Source organism: Muntiacus reevesi, chromosome 17, assembly GCF_963930625.1.
Source record: "Muntiacus reevesi chromosome 17, mMunRee1.1, whole genome shotgun sequence".
NCBI classification, from domain to species: domain Eukaryota; kingdom Metazoa; phylum Chordata; class Mammalia; order Artiodactyla; family Cervidae; genus Muntiacus; species Muntiacus reevesi.
The window spans coordinates 36,245,942-36,267,428 of record NC_089265.1 but is presented as its reverse complement, the minus strand read 5'-3'; the positions used below and the strand labels follow the sequence as shown (position 1 = coordinate 36,267,428).

The following is a 21,487-nucleotide window of genomic DNA, read 5'->3' as shown; positions in this document are numbered from 1 at the left end:
TACCTTTTTTCTTCTTTTGCTCTCAGCTGTTCTTCCTGTCTCAAAACTTGAACCATTACAGATTCAAAAACTCCACTTGTCAAGCCTGCCAAACTTCGTGGTGTTGACCGACGCCTTGTTGAAGTACATGCAGTTCCCTTCTCATCCTCCAATCCATAATAGCCTCTAGATGTAACTGCTATCGTTGTCTTTTCTCTCAAGTGCCTTGGAGAAGAATAAGTCATTCACAGGTCAAATCTTCTGGGTAAGCAATAAACCCCCTCAACCAGCATCTTAAGAAGAATCCTTTTTGCTAACTACATAAAACTTAGTTAAACCATGCTTAGCTATGTTTCAGATTTTTATCCTTGCTACATAATTTCTCATTTTCCTTACTCATGTCATAAAATCAGTCTAAGTGATAGTGTCTTCCCTACATTAAAAAATATAAAACTGAAGCAGTAAATTAAGAATTAAAGATTTCTTTAATTAAAAAATTTGTAAAATTAAATGTAGCACATCTTTACATCTCTTTATAGATTTCCTACTACTTATCATCGGTATGGGAAAGTATATAATAAAAAAAAATATTTTGGGAGAGAAAATTTATGATACATAAACATGTTGAAGAAATTATAAACAAATGAAGCATTATAATATATCAATATTAAGTGGTAAGCATTATGATATATAATTGTAAATTTAGAAACTTTCTGACTAAACTATATAAAGAACTTAATCTAGAGTTCTTCTTCAACCTCACCATAAATATCTCCCTTACCCTATATTTAGTAATACAAACTAACCTAATGCTTAAAGATAATGATGAAAAAGTTTCTCAGCAGTTTGCTTAATTACCATAATTGAATAAAAACTATTTTTTTACACCAGAGAAACACTAAATTAATCTTACAAATTTTTAAGCCTAGACCAAAAACTGACTTCTGAATTTATGAGCTAATTGTGAAAAGCATTAGGGAAAATAACTGCTGTTGTACCTTTGCAAAACATGCCAGAGCCTCTGAAAGCTTTGTACAGGTTGTTTCTACAATGGTAAAATCAAATTAGTCTTAAAAGCAAGCATTCATTATGCTGGAAAGGAATGTATATAAATTTAGAATAGAAGTCGATCCTGTAGCTGTTATTTCCCTACTGTCCTACAGGCACAGCTTTCTTTAATACAAATAAGCTAAAGGATCACCAAAACAAGATTTTATCGCGTGAAATAAACTCCTGTACGTCTTGGACTGTATCCACAGTGGTTTATTACTCTAAGTTAGAATAACTTTATAACAGTCTTACTCTCAGGCCATCTAGGTCCCATGAATAGTATGACTTCAAGGGTCTACTGAACTGTGGCACTGTTACGTGTTTTCTTTACTATGAGGAAATAACATTTTAATTAATTCAGTTTTTGGCAGGGCATGAACTTTTAAACTGGTTTTCCAGTGTTGCTAAAGAACTTGAGCCATACTATTTTAGGCTGTGATCTTTTAAGCACAACAGCATACATCTGTATAATAGTTAATAGGGCTGGGAGTAAGAAATGTGGGCCCAAGGAAAATAAACTGGCAACAACAGATACTGGGTATCTGTGGGTTCATTTTAGTAGTGTGTTCACACTGGCAGACTGACTAGTTCTGTAATTTTATTTATCTCCTCGTCAATACTAATAGAAGAGGACATTAATGGATAATATTACACTAAAATATGGAGACATGTCAGAAGTCACAGGGCATGGAGCACGGGGGCGAAGAAGAGATAAGGGAAACATTAAGTCATATGCTTAAACTGTTATGTAAACAAGTCAGAAACTAAATTTTACCCTTTAACTTCAGTCATTTAAGTACAGAAGATGAAGTTTCAAACTACTTTTTTAAACATTATTTTCTCAGAACAAAGAGAAATTAATATCCTTTATTACTCATCAGAAATAAGAATTTATAAACTTTGATAGTTATCATTCAAAATTCAAATACAAAGAAAACTGTTTGTCTTGTATCAATATGTAAAGATAAAAGAGTCTAAGGAAAAAATTCTTATCCCACATGAGTGGGTATGTAAAACTGTCACAGTCTTCTCGAAGTCACTTTGGTAATAATCATTAAGATTTAATGTGCACATATCCTTAGACCAATCATGCTTCTAGGAATTTAGCCTACAGACATATATCCACGACTGTGAGCAATAATACACACATACAATTGCGTTTGTTATTCAAAAAGAACAACATAGAAACAAATGTCTTTCAGTAAGAGATCAAATAAAGTCACAAAACATCACACCGGAGAAGGAAACGGCAACCCATTCCAGTATTATTGCCTGGAAAATTTCATGGACAGAGGAGCCTGGTAGACTACAGTCCATGAGGTTGCAAAAAGTCAGACATGACTGAGCACGCACATCACACCACACAATATCATCATCTATTAAAAGCAATAGGTAAATCTGTATGTACTCTCTATAAAAGATGTCCTTATTATACTGCTGAATGTAAAAAAGTTGTTTCTGGCCAAAACATATTTTTTTAACCCAAAGGAATTATATACAAGTATATTCACATGTAAACATACATATGGCATCCAGTAATGGGTGTCTGTGTACATGTTCAAACTCTTACCTAGATTATTGCAGTCTCTCTGTGACAGTCTCCTGGCTTCTACTCAGATTTCTCTACATTCTATCCTTTAGGCAACAAACCAAGTAATCCTTTTAAAAAGGTAATTAGATTAAGTCAATGCCCTGCTCTGTCTCCTCTAAAGCCTTCCAGTTATACTTAAAATACAACGCTAAGTTTCGATGGTCTACAAGAGCTAGTGTGATATGGCTCTCATTTACCTCTGCAGACCTTATCTTCTATGATTCTGCCTTTAGCTTTTTGTGTTCTGGTCACAAATGTCTCCTTATGATTCTCAGTCACACCAACATTCGCTTTGCACTTGATCGCTCTCCTATAAGGCACTTTCCCCCTAGATATTTGTATGGCTAGGCATTATCACTTTATTCAAATCTCTATTAAAATGTCACCATATCTGAGAGGGCTTTCTTGTCTGTTACCACAACCAGTAACAGATTCCCTGTCATTCTCTATTCCCTTACTCCAGTTTCTTTTTCTTCATGTTACTCATCATAAATTACATGATATAATTATCTATTTACTTGGTAATTATCCATCTCCTCACCACAATGAAAGCTCCAGGAGGATAAGGACTTTGTTTTGTTAATGGCCATTGTCTTCAGAGCCTCAAATACTAAATATACATAGTATTTGAAAGGATACAAGCCAAAAAAAAAAAAAAAAAAAAGGATACAAGCCAAACTATATTTTAAATTTACACACATAAAGTTGAAAAATTCCAGTTGTCTTTTCTATTGTTCACAGTAAAAGAATCCTTATTAAACATCTCTTGCTAACCAGTAGTTTTCATTTTCATTCATCAGAGAATAAAAGGCAATAAAATAAGATGAACATAAGTCTCACTTCCAAATAGGAACTGTCAGACAGTTAATCAACCTTCAAGTTATACAAAAAATAACTCCCCTTTTCTAAAATTGAAGCTTTTTCCTTCCTACTAGGAAAATTATTCTATGAAATCAGTCTGGCAGTAGTTTGAAAATAACAGATTGCTAACTGTAAGTAAAAGCTAAGCAACAATTATAGTTGATTCACTGACTTTTATAGTTATCCTTTTTTTCCCACTCACAAAGCATGAAAGGTCTTTTCTGTGCTGTTGATGCATTCCAAATTTCAGAATTCAGAGGTGCAATTTTGTTTAAAATGACTAAAGTAAACATTAAGATGGAAATGAGCTGAGTTTTACTTAATGTTAACATATGGACTAACACTGACCCTCTATTAAATATAGATATTTGGAAACGTTTCCACTATTACATGACTTTAGGTTACTAAAACAATGTAAAAGTGACACCTATAAAATTTTGTATACTTAAAAGTTGGAAACAGAATGATCTAATCTGCTTAAAAATATTCTATATGAACAGTTTCAACCTTTTTTAAACCCATTTACTTAAAAAATTTTAAATGCAATACAGCCCTCAGGGTTGGGACAAGGAAGAGCGAATACTCAAAAGGAGGTGATGTTTAATGAAGAATCTATTTACAAATGTGCAACTAAGCTTAAGGGAAACTAGGAAGGGATGGAGGAGCACTTGTGGACCAGCCAGAGAGCATTTGATCACTCTAGACTCAATAGGGGAGGGGAGGGAGTAGTTACTAAAACCAAGAAGCTGCCATTGTAGGAGAGAGCCACACACGATGATGCACAGTTACCGACAACCTGCAACACAGCAAAAATGAAGCTGTTAGAATAAATATTCCTATCTCTGTCAGTGCCTCCAATTCACTGAATCCAATTAGAAGCCAGAGAACAAGGCAGACAAACTGAAGGAGTCCTTAGACATCAGCCTTCCAGGACACACAGCATAGTGCACAAGGGTAGAGGATAGATTTGAAGGGGGCTAACTATGGTGCTGGAGAAGACTCTTGAGAGTCCCTTGAACTGCAAGGAGATCCAACCAGTCCATTCTCAAGGAGATCAGTCCTGGGTGTTCATTGGAAGGACTGATGCTGAAGCTGAAACTCCAGTTCTTTGGCCACCTCACGCGAAGAGCTGACTCAGTGGAAAAGACCCTGATGCTGGGAGGGACTGAGGGCAGGAGAAGGGGACGACAGAGGATGAGATGGTTGGATGGCATCACTGACTTGATGGACATGGGCTTGAGTTAAACTCCGGGAGTTGGTGATGGACAGGGAGGCCTGGCCTGCTGCGATTCATGGGGCTGCAAAGAGTCGGACGACTGAGCGACTGGACTGAACTGAACTGAACTGAATGTATGCAGATCAGGAAGCAACAGTTAGAACTGGACATGGAACAACAGACTGGTTCCAAATAGGAAAAGGAGTACATCAAGGCTGTATATTGTCACCCTGCTTATTTAACTTATATGCAGAGTACATCATGAGAAACGCTGGTATGGAGGAAGCACAAGCTGGAATCAAGTTTGCCGGGAGAAATATCAATAACCTCAGATATGCAGATGACACCACCCTTATGGCAGAAAGTGAAGAAGAACTAAAGAGCTTCTTGATGAAAGTGAAAGAGGAGAGTGAAAGAGTTGGCTTAAAGCTCATTCAGAAAACTAAGATCATGGCATCCGGTCCCATCACTTCATGGCAAATAGATGGGGAAACAGTGGAAACAGTGGCTGACTTTATTTTCCTGGGCTCCAAAATCACTGCAGATGGTGACTGCAGCCAGGAAATTAAAAGACGCTTACTCCTTGGAAGGAAAGTTATAACCAACCTAGACAGCATATTAAAAAGCAGAGACATTACTTTGTCAACAGAGGTCCTTCTAGCCAAGGCTATGGTTTTTCCAGTGGTCATGTATGGATGTGAGAGTTGGACTTATAAAGAAAGGTGAGCACTGAAGAATTGATGCTTTTGAACTGTGGTGTTGGAGAAGACTCTTGGTGTTGGAGAAGAGTCCCTTGGACTACAAGGAGATCCGACCAGTCCATCCTAAAGGAGATTAGTCCTGGGTGTTCATTGGATGGACTGATGTTGAAGCTGAAACTCCAGTACTTTGGCCATCTGATGCAGACGGCTGACTCATTGGAAAAGACCCCGATGCTGGGAAAGACTGAGGGCAGGAGGAGAAGGGGATGACAGAGGATGAGATGGTTAGATGGCATCACCTACTTGACGGACATGGGTCTGGTTGGACTCTGGGAGTTGGTGAAGGACAGGGAGGCCTGGCGTGCTACAGTACATGGGGTCGCAAAGAGTCGGAAATGACTGAACTGAACTGAATGAAGAATAACCAGCACAACAGTTTAGTACTGGTTTTCAAGAGTAACTGACTGAAATTAGGGAAGGTAGAACTTTTTTTGGTGGATTTGAACAAAACCTTTTGCATGTTTGATAGATAAGCATCATTATGCAGTTAGCCCAGTCTGTCATGCACTTTTTCCATCTGTATTTGTGAATCTTTATGAACTCTGAAATGAGCTTACTTGATAACTCAGTTGGTAAAGAATCTGCCTGCAATGCAGGAGACTCTGGTTCAATTGCTGGGTCGAGAAGATCCCCTGGAGAAGGGATAGGCTATCCACTCCGAACTACAACAGTCTTTGAAATCAAGTACCAAAAGAACCCCAACTTAAAACAAACCTTTCAAATAGCCCTAGAGTCAAGGATTAAAACAAGATGTTTAAAAACTAACAAAATATCAAAACATCCTACAAAAAATAACTTTTTTTTAAAATTGGTATTTTAAAAAAAAATAAAATATGCTTAATCTCATTTCAATTATGTAGTTTAATGTTATATAATGTTTTACAATATATACAGTACAACTGGACAGAAGAATCAATACATAATTTATAAATAAATATGCATACAATTGGGATACATATTGGAAACTTCTTCCGCTTGAAGAGCCAGACCATAAAAATTTGGAGACTTCTCTCATCTCAGGTATATATAATATATCTGATATCTCAGTTTTCAGAACAAAGAAATCTTCATCCAAACACACATTTATCACAGACTGTTAAATCTGTTTCCTAATTGATCTTCTTTACTTTCTATTCTCCCAATTGTTACTCTTATTCCCTGTGCATTTTTAACTTCTCTTTATCCAACCCTCCAGTTCCTTGTTTGAGTTCTTTATTTGCTCCATTTACTCTAACGTAGTTCAGCCTCATGTAGATAACTAGTTGGGGTCCACTGATCATCATATATGACACTAAACCTCTCTTTTTCATGTTTTTGTTTCAGCTGCACATTGCGGCATATGGGATCTTAGCTCCCCAGTGACAGAACCTGTACCCCTTGCAGTGGAAGTGCAGAGTCTTAACTACTGGACTGCCAGAGAAGTCCCATGACTCACCTCTTCTTTTATCTCACCTCCCTTGACCAATATATCTTTCTGTCTCAGGCACCCTATCTCCCTCTTGCATCTCAGCTGAAAGATCCGTCACTCCTATACCTTCACTACTAAGGACAGTAGAAAAAAAAAATCACCACTTTGTAGTCTACTGTCTAACTGTAACCTACACTGGACTCACCTAAGATGACTTCTTTGAAGGAAGCAACTCCCTCTTTGGTTATCCATAACAGCAACTACAAATGTCACCATTATTCAAAAGCTTCACCTCACTATCCATTATCACGTAATAGCTGACTTTGCTTACTACTATTTCACACAGAAAATAGTAGTTTTAAAGAAAGAGTTCCATTAACTTTGTTTCTCAAAAAATTAACTTATCTGAATTCAAACAAAATTTATCTGAATTTTAACTTGCAAAAAAGTGCTTATCAAAAACTAATCCAGCAGTAGGTTTTCAGAATTTGTATTTCATTATTTCCTGCATTTTCAGCCTGTCCCTGCTAGTTGCCTTTAGCATATAAACATGTCCAAGTTTTTATTAAATACAAACCATTCCCCTCAAGAAGTACCACATCTAAACTCTTGGTCTGTTTCACTTTTCACACTTCAAACTATCATTTGCCTACACTTACTCCACTGAAATTCCTCTTCCCAAATGATCTCCTACTTATGTAATTCAAATGATAATTTTTCATTTCTTATTCACTCAACTTCTCTATACCATCCAATTACTCTCCTGTCAAGACTTTAACCTGGACTTTACAGAAAGAATAGTTTTAGATGGATAGGCAAGAGTGGAGAAGTAATACTAATTAAGAAGAAAACTATTCATTCATAGTATTCAAATTCATTCATTCAAAATATTTACTGAGCAACTGGGATTCAGCAAGGACATGCTGACAGTTTGCATATAATCAGGTTGAAACAATGGTGACACCACTGGGGGAAAATAAAAGTGAGAGTTGAAAAGAAAAACAGGAAATCTGGGAAGCCTGGGTTAGAAACACACTTAGTTTTTAACATTTTCACATAACAGTTACACAACCAGCTGTGAAAGTTCTATGGACAGAAATAGGAAACTAAAACAAAAGGAAAGGCTGAAGATATAGATGTGGAAGTCTTAGCGATAAAGTCATAAAAAACAATCTCTCCACAGAGGAACAAATATAGGGAGACATGATCTAGAAGCATAACATTAGGGATCATCCATAATTATAAAGAAAAACGTAGCAAAAGAAGAGGAAGATTCAAAAGATAAGTTATTTTTAAGACAAGAAATAGCGCAATAACCAACAAAGAGAAAAGTTTTAATATCAAGTGATCTAAACTACTTAATCCTCCAGGGAGATGGAAAGTACTAAGTAAAAGCCAAGGATTAAGCAAGAATACATTCATTAGTAAAATTCAAGAGGGCAACTTTAATAAGGGAATAATCAGAAATAACTTTGTAAGTTAAAAAATATCTCAGAATTTTTGCTCATACCTGAAGTGGGCATCAAAAAAATTGACAATAACACCCCTCCCCCAAAGAAGCACCAAAGACCACCCCTCAAAACCAATCATTTTGCTTAGAATAAATGTCCATTTCTTGATTTTCCCTTTCTAATTTAAGGAAGGCACAAAGGTAAATGTGAAGTTTTTATTTACATAGGAAGGATACTGAGAAGTGCCTTACCAACCTTGAGGGCTCTGATATGCATTTTCCGTAAGTTAGGGCTGCCCTGTTGAACATTTTACTAACTTTACAGCTATTCCTTATCACACAGAAGCAGTCAGGAGTTCTCAGTACAGGCAGAACAGAGGGCTCCCTAGGTCACTATCTTTCAGAGACTGGTTATGCTATTTTTCCCTAGAAAACACTAAATCTGTGACAAGTCTGCAAAATGGGCAGGCAGATACTCTGGCTTCTTTTCTTGGCTAATGTCTCAAAATATCTGCGAAGTATTGATGAGAATTTAAAGTGGGATACTGTAAATTCAGAATACTTTCAGATGTGACAAAGACACAAAGAAGAAAACTGGGAAAGCTAGAGTGAGTCTTGCCTCTACCTACTTGAAATAACAGATCATAAAAAAAGACATGTAGGGACCTGACAAGAGCTGAAGACTTAAAAGAAATTAGGAAGATGTAGAAAGTGGATATCATGGTGTTTATAGAAAATAAGTAATGCTACCAACTTCTCTATTGTTCAAGAATGGGAAGAATGTCATTCTTACTCCCCACAAACTAGTAATTCCTATTGTTCTCTCATATACTTTTAATTCAAAAATGAACATTTCATTTCCCCTACTTTATGGAGATATAACTGACATAAACCATTGCATAAGTTTAAGGAGTATGATGTGTTGATTTGATACATATATATTTTGCAAAATGATTACCAGATGATTTGATACACAAATATTTTGCAAAATGATTACCAGAGGGTTAGCTAACACCTCCACTGGGTCACATAACCAAAAACAAATATTTAAAATTTTCATTTCTGAATTATATTTTTCTTCTGATTTAAAAAATCTTCAGTTGTTTTACCTTGCCCTCTGGATTTTGCAAGGTTTAGTGTGTGTTACAGGACTTTATTCGGCTGTACTGCCTCTCATTTACTCCACAAACATTTAGTGAGCACTGCTGGGTCCCAGGCTCTGCTTTGGGAGCTGGGGATTCAGAAGGCAGTGGTCTTTGTCTTCCAGGTACTTACTGCTCTCTTGCGTTTTTCCATTCAGATATGCAGCTTGGTATTGCACCTCTGCACCAGTTTCTCTCTTCTTTCTTCCCCTCACCATCTGGTGAGCTTGTTTCTTCAAAACCCAAGCCAAATCTCTCCCTCCTTGGAGACTTCTCTATCTTTGACAATAATCATTCAACTCCATCTCATTGTGGTCCCTTCTTTATGTCTTTAGTTACAGAAGATCTTTTCTGGGAGGTCCTGGTCTTTTTCATTGAAGGCTAGTCTGCAAATAGTTATGATTTTGGTGTGCTTGTGAGATGAGGTGAGCTTGGGGTCTCTCTACTCTGTCATCTTAGCTAATCTCTCCACCTCTTACTTATTTCTTATGCCAAGTGACCCAAAAATGAGTGGTTCAAATGCTGATTCCATAATACTATAAAAAAAAAAAAAATAAAAAGAACCTTATGTAAAAATAAGAACATAAAAATTTCATTTCTGGAAAACTAAGAAAAAATCATTTGACAGAGGACTCATCTAATCAGATATTAAAATGGATTTTAAAAGTCACAGTAATAAAGAATTTTAATGCCGGAAGATGAAGAGTTAAACATACCAAGAGTATAGTGAAGAGTTCAAAAGTAGATCCAAATACTTTAATATATCAATATTACAAAACAGTATATCAAAGCAATGGGGAAAAAAATGATGCTGTGACAAATAGCTGGATGTGAGGTAAAAAATAAAGCTTAACTTCAGCCTCACTCCTTGACCAGACTCATTTATTCCTTTTTTCAACACTAAGTTCTCACAGATACTGAGTTAGGTGTAGGCATCAAAACTTACAGGCAAAATTCCTCCTTGCTGAGCTTACATGCTAGTAAGAAGAAAAAAACTCACAAAAAGTGAGCAAACAAATACATACACATAAGTTCTAACTATAAGATACTCTAAGTTCTGTGAAAGACAGTCAAGAATAATTTCTCCGAGGAAATGATAAGGAGCCGCCAGCCATGATCAAAACAAACAACAAAAAAGGCAAACCAAAAAACCGAAGAAAACTTTGGGGATAAGAGTGTTCTAGGTAAAAGAAAGAGCAAGTATAAAGGCCCAGAGGTGAGAAATGGCTTGGCAGGTATATAAAGAAGAGTAAGCTAAACTCCTAACTATAGCCTAAGTGCCAATGAAGTGCTTGATGCAAGGTACTGATATCTCAATGGACATTTTTTTTTGAAGTTTACCCTGACTGCTGGGTAGAAAATGGACTCTAAGAGAAAAAAGCAGAAGCAGGAAAAACAAATCAGCAAACTATAGCAGTATTCTAGTCAAGAAATATATAATAAAGTTTGTACTTAAGGGGAGACAGTGAAGAGAAATGTGCAAGATTTAAATATACTTCAGAGGAAGAAAACTCAGAAACTGTTGATATACTTAAAATGAGAAACAAGTGAAAAGGAAGAATCAATGAAAAGAGCTAGTTTTTTGGTCAGAGTAACTTCACAGATAGTGGAATCATTTGCTCAGAAGGCAAGGATAGGCTTAGAAAAAAAAAAAACAAACCTAAAGCTAAGTGGTGTGTTTTTTTTTTTTTTAATTTCAATACTTTATTTATTTGGCTGTCCCCGGTCTCAGTTGTGGCACTCGGGATCTTTGATCTTCACTATGGCATTCAGGATCCTTTTTACTTTCTGCATGCAGGATCTAGTTCCCTGGACCCCCTGCACTGGGAGCACAGATTCTTAGCTACTGGATCACCAGAGAAGTCCCTAAAGTTCCGTTTTGAATATGCTAAAATTTGGAATGGCTAACTTTTATTCAACATAGTATTGGAAATCCTTATCACAGCAACCAGAAAATAAAAAGAAAATAAATCAAAATTGGAAAGGAAGAAGTAAAACAGTCACTGTTAACATATGACATGATACCATACACAGAAAATTGTAAAGACACCACCAAAAAACTACGAAAGCTCATCAATGAATTCAGTAAAGTTGCAGAATACAAAATTAATATACAGGAATCTGTTGAGTTTCCATACACAAACAATTAACTCTCAGAAAGAGAAATTTAAAAAAAATCCCATTTACCATCAAACCAAAAAGAATAAAATATCTAGGAAAAATATCTAGGAATAAATCTAAGGAAATAAAAGATCTGTACTTGGTACAGTGTACATTATAAGACTAATGAAAGAAACTGAAAATGATAAACAGATGGAAAGATACTCCATGTTCAGTGAATGGAAGAATTAGTATTGTTAAAATAACTATTCTACCCAAGAAAATACAGAGAGTCAATGTAATCCCTATCAAAATACCAATAGTATTTTTCACAGAACTAGAACAATGAATTTGGAAACTTGTACAGAAACACAAAAGACACTGAAGAGACAAAGCAATCTTGAGAAAAAAAGAAGACAGATGGCGGTATCAGGTTCCTTGACTTTACTACAAAGCTACAATAATGAAAACAGTACAATACTAGCACAAAAGCAGACACACAGACCAATGCAACAGAATAGAATACAACCCCCCTCCCAACTATGGCTAATTAATCTATTACAAACGAGGCAAGAATATGCAATGCAGAAAGGAAGTCTTTTCAACAAATGGAGTAAAATAATGAAATTAGATTATTTTCTTACACTATATACAAAAGTAAACTCAAAATGGACTAAAAAACTAAACATAAGATGGAAAACCATAAAACTACCAGAAGAAAACATAGGAAGAGCACTCTCTGATATAATTCATAGTAATGTTTTTTAAATATTTCCTTTCCTGTAGTGATATTTCCTTTTCTAAAGCAAAGGAAACAAAAGCAAAAATTTAAAAACGAGGTCTTACTAAACCAAAAGCTTTTGCACAACAAAGAAAACCACCAATAAAGTGAAAAGACAACCTACACTGGGAAAAAATATTTGCAAACAATGCAAATAACAAGAGATTACTCTCCAAAATATACAAACAGCTCATACAGCTCAGTATCAAAACACCAATACTAATTTTAAAATGGGTGGAAGCCCTACTAAGACATTTTTCCAAATAACACATACAGATGACCAACAGGCACATGAAAAGATGTTCAACATTGCTAATCATCAGAGAAATGGAAATCAAAATCACCATGAGATATCATCTGATACCTGTCAGAATGGCTATTATCAAAAAGACCATAAATAACAAATACTGGCAAGCATATTGAGAAAAGGGAGCCCTTACCTACTGCTGGTGAGAATGTCAACTGGCCCAAGCACAGTCCTCAAAGACTAAAAACAGAACAACCACATGATCCAGCAATTTCACTCCTGGATATACATTCAAAGAAAATGAAAACAGTGATTCAAAAAGATACATGCATCCCAATGTTCACAGTAGCATTACTTACAATTGCCAAAATATGACAGCAACCTAAGTGTCCATCAACAGATGAGTGGATTGAAAAAGATGTGGTTTGTGTGTATGTGTATAAAATATACACAACAGAATACTACTGAGCCATAAAAAAGTATAAATTTCACCATTTGCAACAACACAGATGGACCTGAAGGGTATTATGCTTTATGAAATAAGTCACACAGAGAAAGACAAATACTGTGTGATATCACTTATATGTGGAATCCAAACAATAAAACAAATAAATAAAATTAGCAAAAGCAGACTCACAGATATAGAAAACAAACTAACATTTACCAGTGGAGACAGGGAAATAGGGAGAGGCAATCATAGGGGTAGGGGATTAAATAGATGCCAACTACCAGGTACAAAATAAATAAGCTACAAGGATATATTGTACAACATAGGAGATATAGCTTATATTTTATACATTTAAATGGAGTATAATGTATAAAAATTTTCAATCAGTATATTGTACACCTGAAACTAATATTGTAAATCAATTTATGCTTCAATAAGAAAAAAAGAAAAAAATGGTAAAACTTCCCACAAACAGAAAAAAAAACAAAACCGAGACATCCAAATGAATATAGGAAACTAGTGAGAGTATTAACCTATTTTAGTAGGGGACCAGGCAAATGAAGAGGAGACATTTTTACTGTAATACTTCTCCTACCATTTAATTTTTTGCCACCAAGATGTATACATTATTTTTTAAATTAATAAACTATTGACAAAACAAACACTACTGAATTGCTAAGCAAAGTCAGTGTACATCAGTTACACTATTTCCTTTAGATTATCACAGAAGTTATACTTTATATGCATCAGTTCATGCATCATTCAGTTCAGTTGCTCAGTCGTGTCTGACTCTTTGCGACCCCATGAATTTCAGCGTGCCAGGCCTCCCTGTCCTTCACCAACTCCCAGAGTCCAACCAGACCCATGTCCGTCAAGTAGGTGATGCCATCTAACCATCTCATCCTCTGTCATCCCCTTCTCCTCCTGCCCTCAGTCTTTCCCAGCATCGGGGTCTTTTCCAATGAGTCAGCCCTCTGCATCAGATGGCCAAAGTACTGGAGTTTCAGCTTCAGCATCAGTCCATCCAATGAACACCCAGGACTAATCTCCTTTAGGATGGACTGGTCGGATCTCCTTGTAGTCCAAGGGACTCTTCTCCAACACCAAGAGTCTTCTCCAACACCACAGTTCAAAAGCATCAATTCTTCAGTGCTCACCTTTCTTTATAAGTCCAACTCTCACATCCATACATGACCACTGGAAAAACCATAGCCTTGGCTAGAAGGACCTCTGTTGACAAAGTAATGTCTCTGCTTTTTAATATGCTGTCTAGGTTGGTTATAACTTTCCTTCCAAGGAGTAAGCGTCTTTTAATTTCCTGGCTGCAGTCACCATCTGCAGTGATTTTGGAGCCCAGGAAAATAAAGTCAGCCACTGTTTCCACTGTTTCCCCATCTATTTGCCATGAAGTGATGGGACCGGATGCCATGATCTTAGTTTTCTGAATGAGCTTTAAGCCAACTCTTTCACTCTCCTCTTTCACTTTCATCAAGAGGCTCTTTAGTTCTTCTTCACTTTCTGCCATAAGGGTGGTGTCATCTGCATATCTGAGGTTATTGATATTTCTCCCGGCAAACTTGATTCCAGCTTGTGCTTCCTCCATACCAGCGTTTCTCATGATGTACTCTGCATATAAGTTAAATAAGCAGGGTGACAATATACAGCCTTGACGTACTCCTTTTCCTATTTGGAACCAGTCTGTTGTTCCATGTCCAGTTCTAACTGTTGCTTCCTGACCTGCATACAGATTTCTCAAGAGCATAGTTTTTAATAATGTATACTGCAAACACATACTGTCAATCTCACCACCACACATATCTAAATGCTCCCTCTACCCTGAAATCTCTAATGATCCTATTCTCTCCAGTTTCTCTTTCAGGTAGAAAGGCTTCTTTCTCGCAATTTCTATAGCTCTAGATCATAAACAGCAAGCACTGTGATTAAGCACCTAGGCTTTGGAGCTAAACAGATTCAAATCCAGGTTCTGCCACTAATTAGTTTGGGTAAACTAATTTTCCTGTATCTCATTTCTTCATTTGTAAAATAGGTTATGTAAATTATTAATTACTTCAAGAGTTGTGAGAATTAACAATTTAATATAGATAAAGCCTATCAAACAGAGTGGAAGTACTGGCATAATGCAGCCAAGGCAGGTTGCTGCTAATCCCTGTTGTAAACTGGAATATTAATCACATGTATTGTTTAAAAGAATAGCTATACAGTAATGAAAATATTAGAATTTGTGTGACTGAAAACACTTAAAAATAGTTTTAATATCTATAAATTTCACAAATTCATCATGCCATCACTGATGGCTTCAACCTATTTCTTAATAAATTATGCTAATTTTTAGTGAAAAGCAGTTTGCATTTTTTTGTTGGTAGCCTTTCAAAGCATAAGATGGCTAATCCACATGATGAAAAAATAACCTTAGAAGAAAAAACTACAGAGTCAAACAAAACAAAACAAAACAACATCATCACTAAAGGAAAGGGTCCTACAGTTTGCTATCTGTAATCTGACATGTAACAATACATACATAACAATCAAATAACAAGTAAAATCAAATCTAGTAAGTGATAAGCAGAATATATGTCAAAATACATAAACTGCATATGGTAAATTCAAATTCTGTATTGAACTTTTTGTGAGTAAACAATACATACATATACAGATGAGGTAAAGAAGACTAACAAGTGATATCTGATGGGATAGGTGATTTTGTATTTTTATTTTTTGACAATTTTTCATTTGTTTCCAGTCCTCTTCAAAGAGCACACAGAATGCTTAGAAAAGTATTATAATCACATATAGAAAGAAGGGATAAATGTTAACTATTTGTAAAAAAGGATTTACATGCTAATTCGGTGGTGATCTGCTGCAGAGCTTGGGGTACTGAGTGCAGCATTGTGTGCATGGGACATTTTGAAGGAGGTCACCAATATCTTCATTACCACTCCACCGTAGTTTGAAGAAAAGTGAAGTTGCTCAGTCGAGTCCACTCTTTGTGACCTCATGGACTGTAGCCCACCAGGCTCCTCCATCCATGGAATTTTCCACGTGAGAGTACTGGAGTGGGTTGCCACTTCCTTCCCCAATGCATGAAAGTGAAAAGTGAAAGTGAAGTCGCTCAGTCGAGTACGACTCTTAGCGACCCCATGGACTGCAGCCTACCAGGCTCCTCCATCCATGGGATTTTCCAGGCAGGAGTACTGGAGTGGGGTGTCATTGCCTTCTCCCCACCATAGTTTGGCCTCAGGTGAAAAACTGCAAGGGAACACAGCCCCACCCATCAACAGAAAATTGAATTAAAGATTTATTGAGCCTGGCCCCGCGCATCAGAACAAGACCAGTTTCCCCTCAGTCAGTCTTTCCCATCAGGAAGCTTCCATAGCCTCTTATCCTTCTCCATCAGAGGGCAGGCAGACTGAAAACCACAAACACAGAAAACTAACCAATCTGATCACATGGACCACAGCCTTGTCTAAGTCAATGAAACTAAGAGCCAAATCATGTAGGGCCACCGAAGACAGACAGGTCATGGTGGTGAGTTCTGACAAAATGTGGTCCACTGGAGAAGGGAATGGCAAACCATTTCAGTATTCTTGCCTTGAGAACCCCATGAACAGTATGAAAAGGCAAAAAGAGAGTTCACTGAAAGATGAACTCCCCAGGTCAGTAGGTGCCCAATATGCTACTGGAGGTCAGTGGAGAAATAACTCCAGAAAGAATGAAGAGACAGAGCCAAGGCAAAAACAACACCCAGCTGTGGATGTGACTAGTGATGGAAGTAAAGCCTGATGCTGTTAAAGAGCAATACTGCATAGGAACCTGAAATGTTAGGTCCATGAATCAAGGCAAATTGGAAGTGGTCTAAAAGGAGATGGCAAGAGTGAACATCAACATTTTAGGAATCAGTAGACTAAAATGGACTGGAATGGGTGAATTTAACTCAGATGACCATTATATCTACTACTGTGGGCAAGAATCCCTTAGAAGAAATGGAGTACCCATCATAGTCAACAAGAGAGTCCGAAATGCAGTAGTTGGATGCAATCTCAAAAATGACAGAATGATTTCTGTTCATTACCAAGGCAAACCATTCAGTATCACAGTAATCCAAGTCTATGTCCTGACCAGTAACGTTGAAGAAGCTGAAGTTGAATGGCTCTATGAAGACCTACAAAACCTTCTAGAACTAACACCCAAAAAAGATGTCCTTTTCATTACAGGGGATTGGAATGCAAAAGTGGGAAGCCAAGAATTACCTGGAGTAATAGGCAAATTTGGCCTTGGAGTACAAAACGAAGCAGGTCAAAGGCTAACAGAATTTTGCCAAGAGAATGCACTGGTCATATAGCAAACACCCTGTTCCAACAACACAAGAGAAGACTCTACACATGGACATCAACAGATGGTCAGTATCAAAATCAGACTGATTATATTCTTTGCAGCCAGAGATGGAGAAGCTCTATACAGTCAGCAAAAACAAGACTGTGAGCTAACTGTAGCTCAGATCATGAACTCCTGATTGCCACATTGAGACTTAAACTGAAGAAAGTAGGGAAAACCACTAGACCATTCAAGTATGACCTAAATCAAATCCCTTAAAATCATACAGTGGAAGTGACAAATAGATTCAAGGGATTAATATGATAGATAGAGTGTCTGAAGAACTATGGATGGAGGTTCGTGACATTGTACAGGAGGCAGGGATCAAGACCATCCCCAAGAAAAAGAAGTGTAAAAAGGCAAAATGGTTGTCTGAGGAGGCCTTCCAAATAGCTGAGAAAAAAGAGAAGCTAAAGGCAAAGGAGAAAAGGAAACATATATCCATCTGAATGCAGTGTTCTAAAAAATAGCAAGGAGAGATAAGAAAGCCTTCCTCAGTGATCAGTGCAAAGAAATAGAGGGAAACAACAGAATGGGAAAGACTAGAGATCTCTTCAAGAAAATTAGAGATACCAAGGGAACATTTCATGCAACGATGGGACCAATAAAGGACAGAAATGATATGGACCTACCAGAAGTAGAAGATATTAAGAAGAGGTGGCAAGAAATAACAGAAGAACTATACAAAAAAGATCTTCATGACCCAGATAATCAAGATAGTGTGATCACTCACCTAGAGCCAGATATCCTGGAACGCAGTCAAGTGGGTCTTAGGAAACATCACTACGAACAAAGCTAGTGGAGGTGATGGAATTCCAGCTGAGCTATTTCAGATCCTGAAAGATGATGCTGTTAAGTGCTGCTCTCAATGTGCCAGCAAATTTGGAAAACTCAGCAGTGGCCATAGGACTGGAAAAGGTCAGTTTTCATTCCAATCCCAAAGAAAGGCAATACCAAACAATGTTCAAACTGTCACACAATTGCACTCATCTCACAAGCCAACAAAGTAATGCTCAAAATTCCCCAAGCCAGGCTTCAACAGTTCGTGAACCGTGAACTTCCAGATGTTCAAGCCGGATTTTGAAAAGGCAGAAGAACCAGAGATCAAACTGCCAACAGCTGTTGGATTATGGAAAAAGCAAGAGAGCTCCAAAAAAACATCTACTTCTGCTTTATTGACTACGCCAAAGCCTTTGTTTGTGTGGATCACAACAAACTGTGGCAAATTCTTAGATGGGAATACCAGACCACCTGACCTGCCTGCTTAGAAATCTGTATATTGGTCAGGAAGCAACAATTAGAACTGGGCATGAAACAACAGACTTGTTCCAAATCAGGGAAGGAGTATGACAAGGCTGTATACTGTCACTCTGCTTACTTAACTTATATGCAGAAGACATCATGTGAAATGCCAGGCTAGATGAAGCACAAGCTGGAATCAAGATTGCCGGGAGAAATATCAATAACCTCAGACATGCAGATGACACCACCCTTATGGCAGAAAGCGAAGAAGAACTAAGAGCTTGTTGATGAAAGTGAAAGAAGAGAGTGAAAAAGTTGGCTTAAAGCTCAACATTCAGAAAATTAAGATCATGGCATTTGGTACCATCACTTCATGGCAAATAGATGGGGAAACAATGGAAACAGTGATAAACTCTATTTTGGGGTGTTCCAAAATCACTGCAGATGGTGACTGCAGCTATGAAATCAAGACACTTGTTCCTCTGAAGAAAAGTTATGACCAACCTAAACAGCATATTAAAAAGCAAAGACATTACTTTGCCAACAAAGATCCATCTAGTCAAAGCCAAGGTTTTTCCAATAGTCATGTATGGATGTGAGAGTTGGACTATAAAGAAAGAAGCGCACCGAAGAATTCATGCTTTTGAAAAACTGTGGTGTTTGAGAAGTCACTTGAGAGTCCCTTGGACTGCAAGGAGATCCAACCAGTCCATCTTAAAGGAAATCAGTTCTGAATATTCATTGGAAGGACTGATCTAAGCTGAAACTCCAATACTTTGGCTACCTAATGTGAAGACCTGAGTCACTGGAAAAGACCCTGATGATGGGAGAGATTGAAAGCGGGAGGAGAAGGGGACGAGATGGTTGGATAGCATCACTGACTCAATGGACATGAGTTTGAGTAAACTCCAGGATTTGGTGTTAGACAGGAAGGCCTGGCATGCTGCAATCCATGGGGTCGCAAAGAGTCGGATATGACTGAGTGACTGAACTGAACTAAAAAATTAAAAACAGATCTCAGTTATCCTATCATTTACCCACTTGCCAAAAAAACTTTAAAAATAACAGTTAATTTCATTTTCACTACCAACCAAATTTCCTATCATGGAATTAGTAAGTAGAGGAACTTAATAATGTACAGGCAGTTGTATCATTAGCAGGGATTCAGATAAACTGGAGGATATTAATGGTTCTCATACTTGTTGAGTGCTCTTTGGCTCATCATGAAATAATGTCATATTTAACATAATTAGTTTTTTCCAAAAACCTTTTATTTAGCTTGTTATGATGTTTAAGACTATGTTCTTATAAATACCTATCAGTTACAAATATAGGTTTGGGTCTATAAAAATCAAGCTGACAAATTAAACATAACTAGCTGATATTGTCAATATGTACTTACAATGTAATAATTATATTTGTCCTATGCATTTTTTTTTTTTTTGGTTACTGGTAAACAAAGTTATAGAAAATAACTTGGAAGATATAGTTATTTAAATAGGTAAAATTCTGTATTTAACATATTTTTTCCCCTGAAAACTGAAAGACTGAAATTATCCACTTAAAGAAATAAAACTAACTCCAACTTAGATATTTAAACATGGCATATTATCCAAGTTATTTAGCAAAAGAAAATACTGTCTCTTCTTTCTAGCATTATTCTAAGATTTTTGCTTAATAAAAAATCCTTTTCTGTAATGCAAATGGATACATTTCTATTTAATCCTTCACCAAATCTGCTAAAAGAAGCAAAGTCAAATGTAAAATTAAAATCTATTAACTAAGCTTAAAATTAAGGGATGTGAAAACATCAAACTGATGTTAGTTTTCTCTTCTAATTCATCCCATCTATGTGTCTCTTGTAATTCTCTAGCTTAAAACCTTTTAACTTAATAACTCACTATCAAGGAATATCAAACTCTCTATTAGCACAGCATATTAGACCCTTTAAGATCTGGCTCCATAATCTGGCTCTTTCAGTCACAACTGTCATTACTTTTCTATATATAACTAGCACTCTAGCCAAACTAAACTACTGACCATTCCCTAACTACATACAGTGACTTTGTTGCTCTGCACTTTGGAGTATGCTATTCTTGTTGCCTGGAAAGACCTCCACATCAACTTAGTTTATCAGCTTTCATCTTTCCATTTTCACCTTGAACCCCTCTACACTGCTGATCAAATAATAAGCATTGTAAATATATGTTGACTGTAAGGAACACTACCCATCTTTCTACATTAACCATACTCTACCTTCTATCATGCTTTTATTTATTGTAGCCATCCTTCAAGACAGGATATGGTATCTGAATTCAACTTAATTAAATATATGCTGAGTTTCTCTGCCCTTGAAGAGCCGGTTTCTAGAAATACAAAAGCATCAGAAAATCTTAAACTTGGTGGGGCAAACAGATAGCTTCAATATCATGATATTCAAAAACTTCAATACAAATCATATGAATACAAAAAGTGGGCTAAGAACAGAGGAATATACCTAAACCAAGCTGAAACAAAGGAGGAAGAAATTGTGCGATTCTCCTTATGAGATAACAATTTTGCTGAATATTTTTTAAAAAGCAGCAATTCTGACTTGATATAACTGAGTATTTATTTGATTTTGATAAGCTCATTTATTTCATTAACTGAAGAATTACCAATTAATATCACAATACAGACAGACACATAACTACCATGCAATTTTTAAGTGTTATAACCAAATGCAAAGCGAAGAATCATGGAATGCAGTGAAAAAACAATTCTGTATCAGACTTCACAGAAGAGGTAAAATCGGAGCTGAGCCTCAGATAATAATTAGT

General features: G+C 36.6%; 1 protein-coding gene across 3 annotated transcripts in view; it reads right to left on the bottom strand.

The window, feature by feature from the left end:
* The window catches only part of BRD10 (bromodomain containing 10), a 105,192-nt gene that overhangs the window by 69,905 nt on the left and 13,800 nt on the right, over nucleotides 1-21,487 (bottom strand). For 2 of the 3 annotated variants that reach the window (XM_065907717.1, XM_065907716.1), the window contains exon 2: nucleotides 4-204. The exons of the other annotated variant lie outside the window; for it this stretch is intronic. In XM_065907717.1, coding sequence (XP_065763789.1) covers nucleotides 4-204 — 201 coding nt within the window. The remainder of the gene's footprint in view (nucleotides 1-3; nucleotides 205-21,487) is intronic. 3 annotated transcript variants of the gene reach the window in all.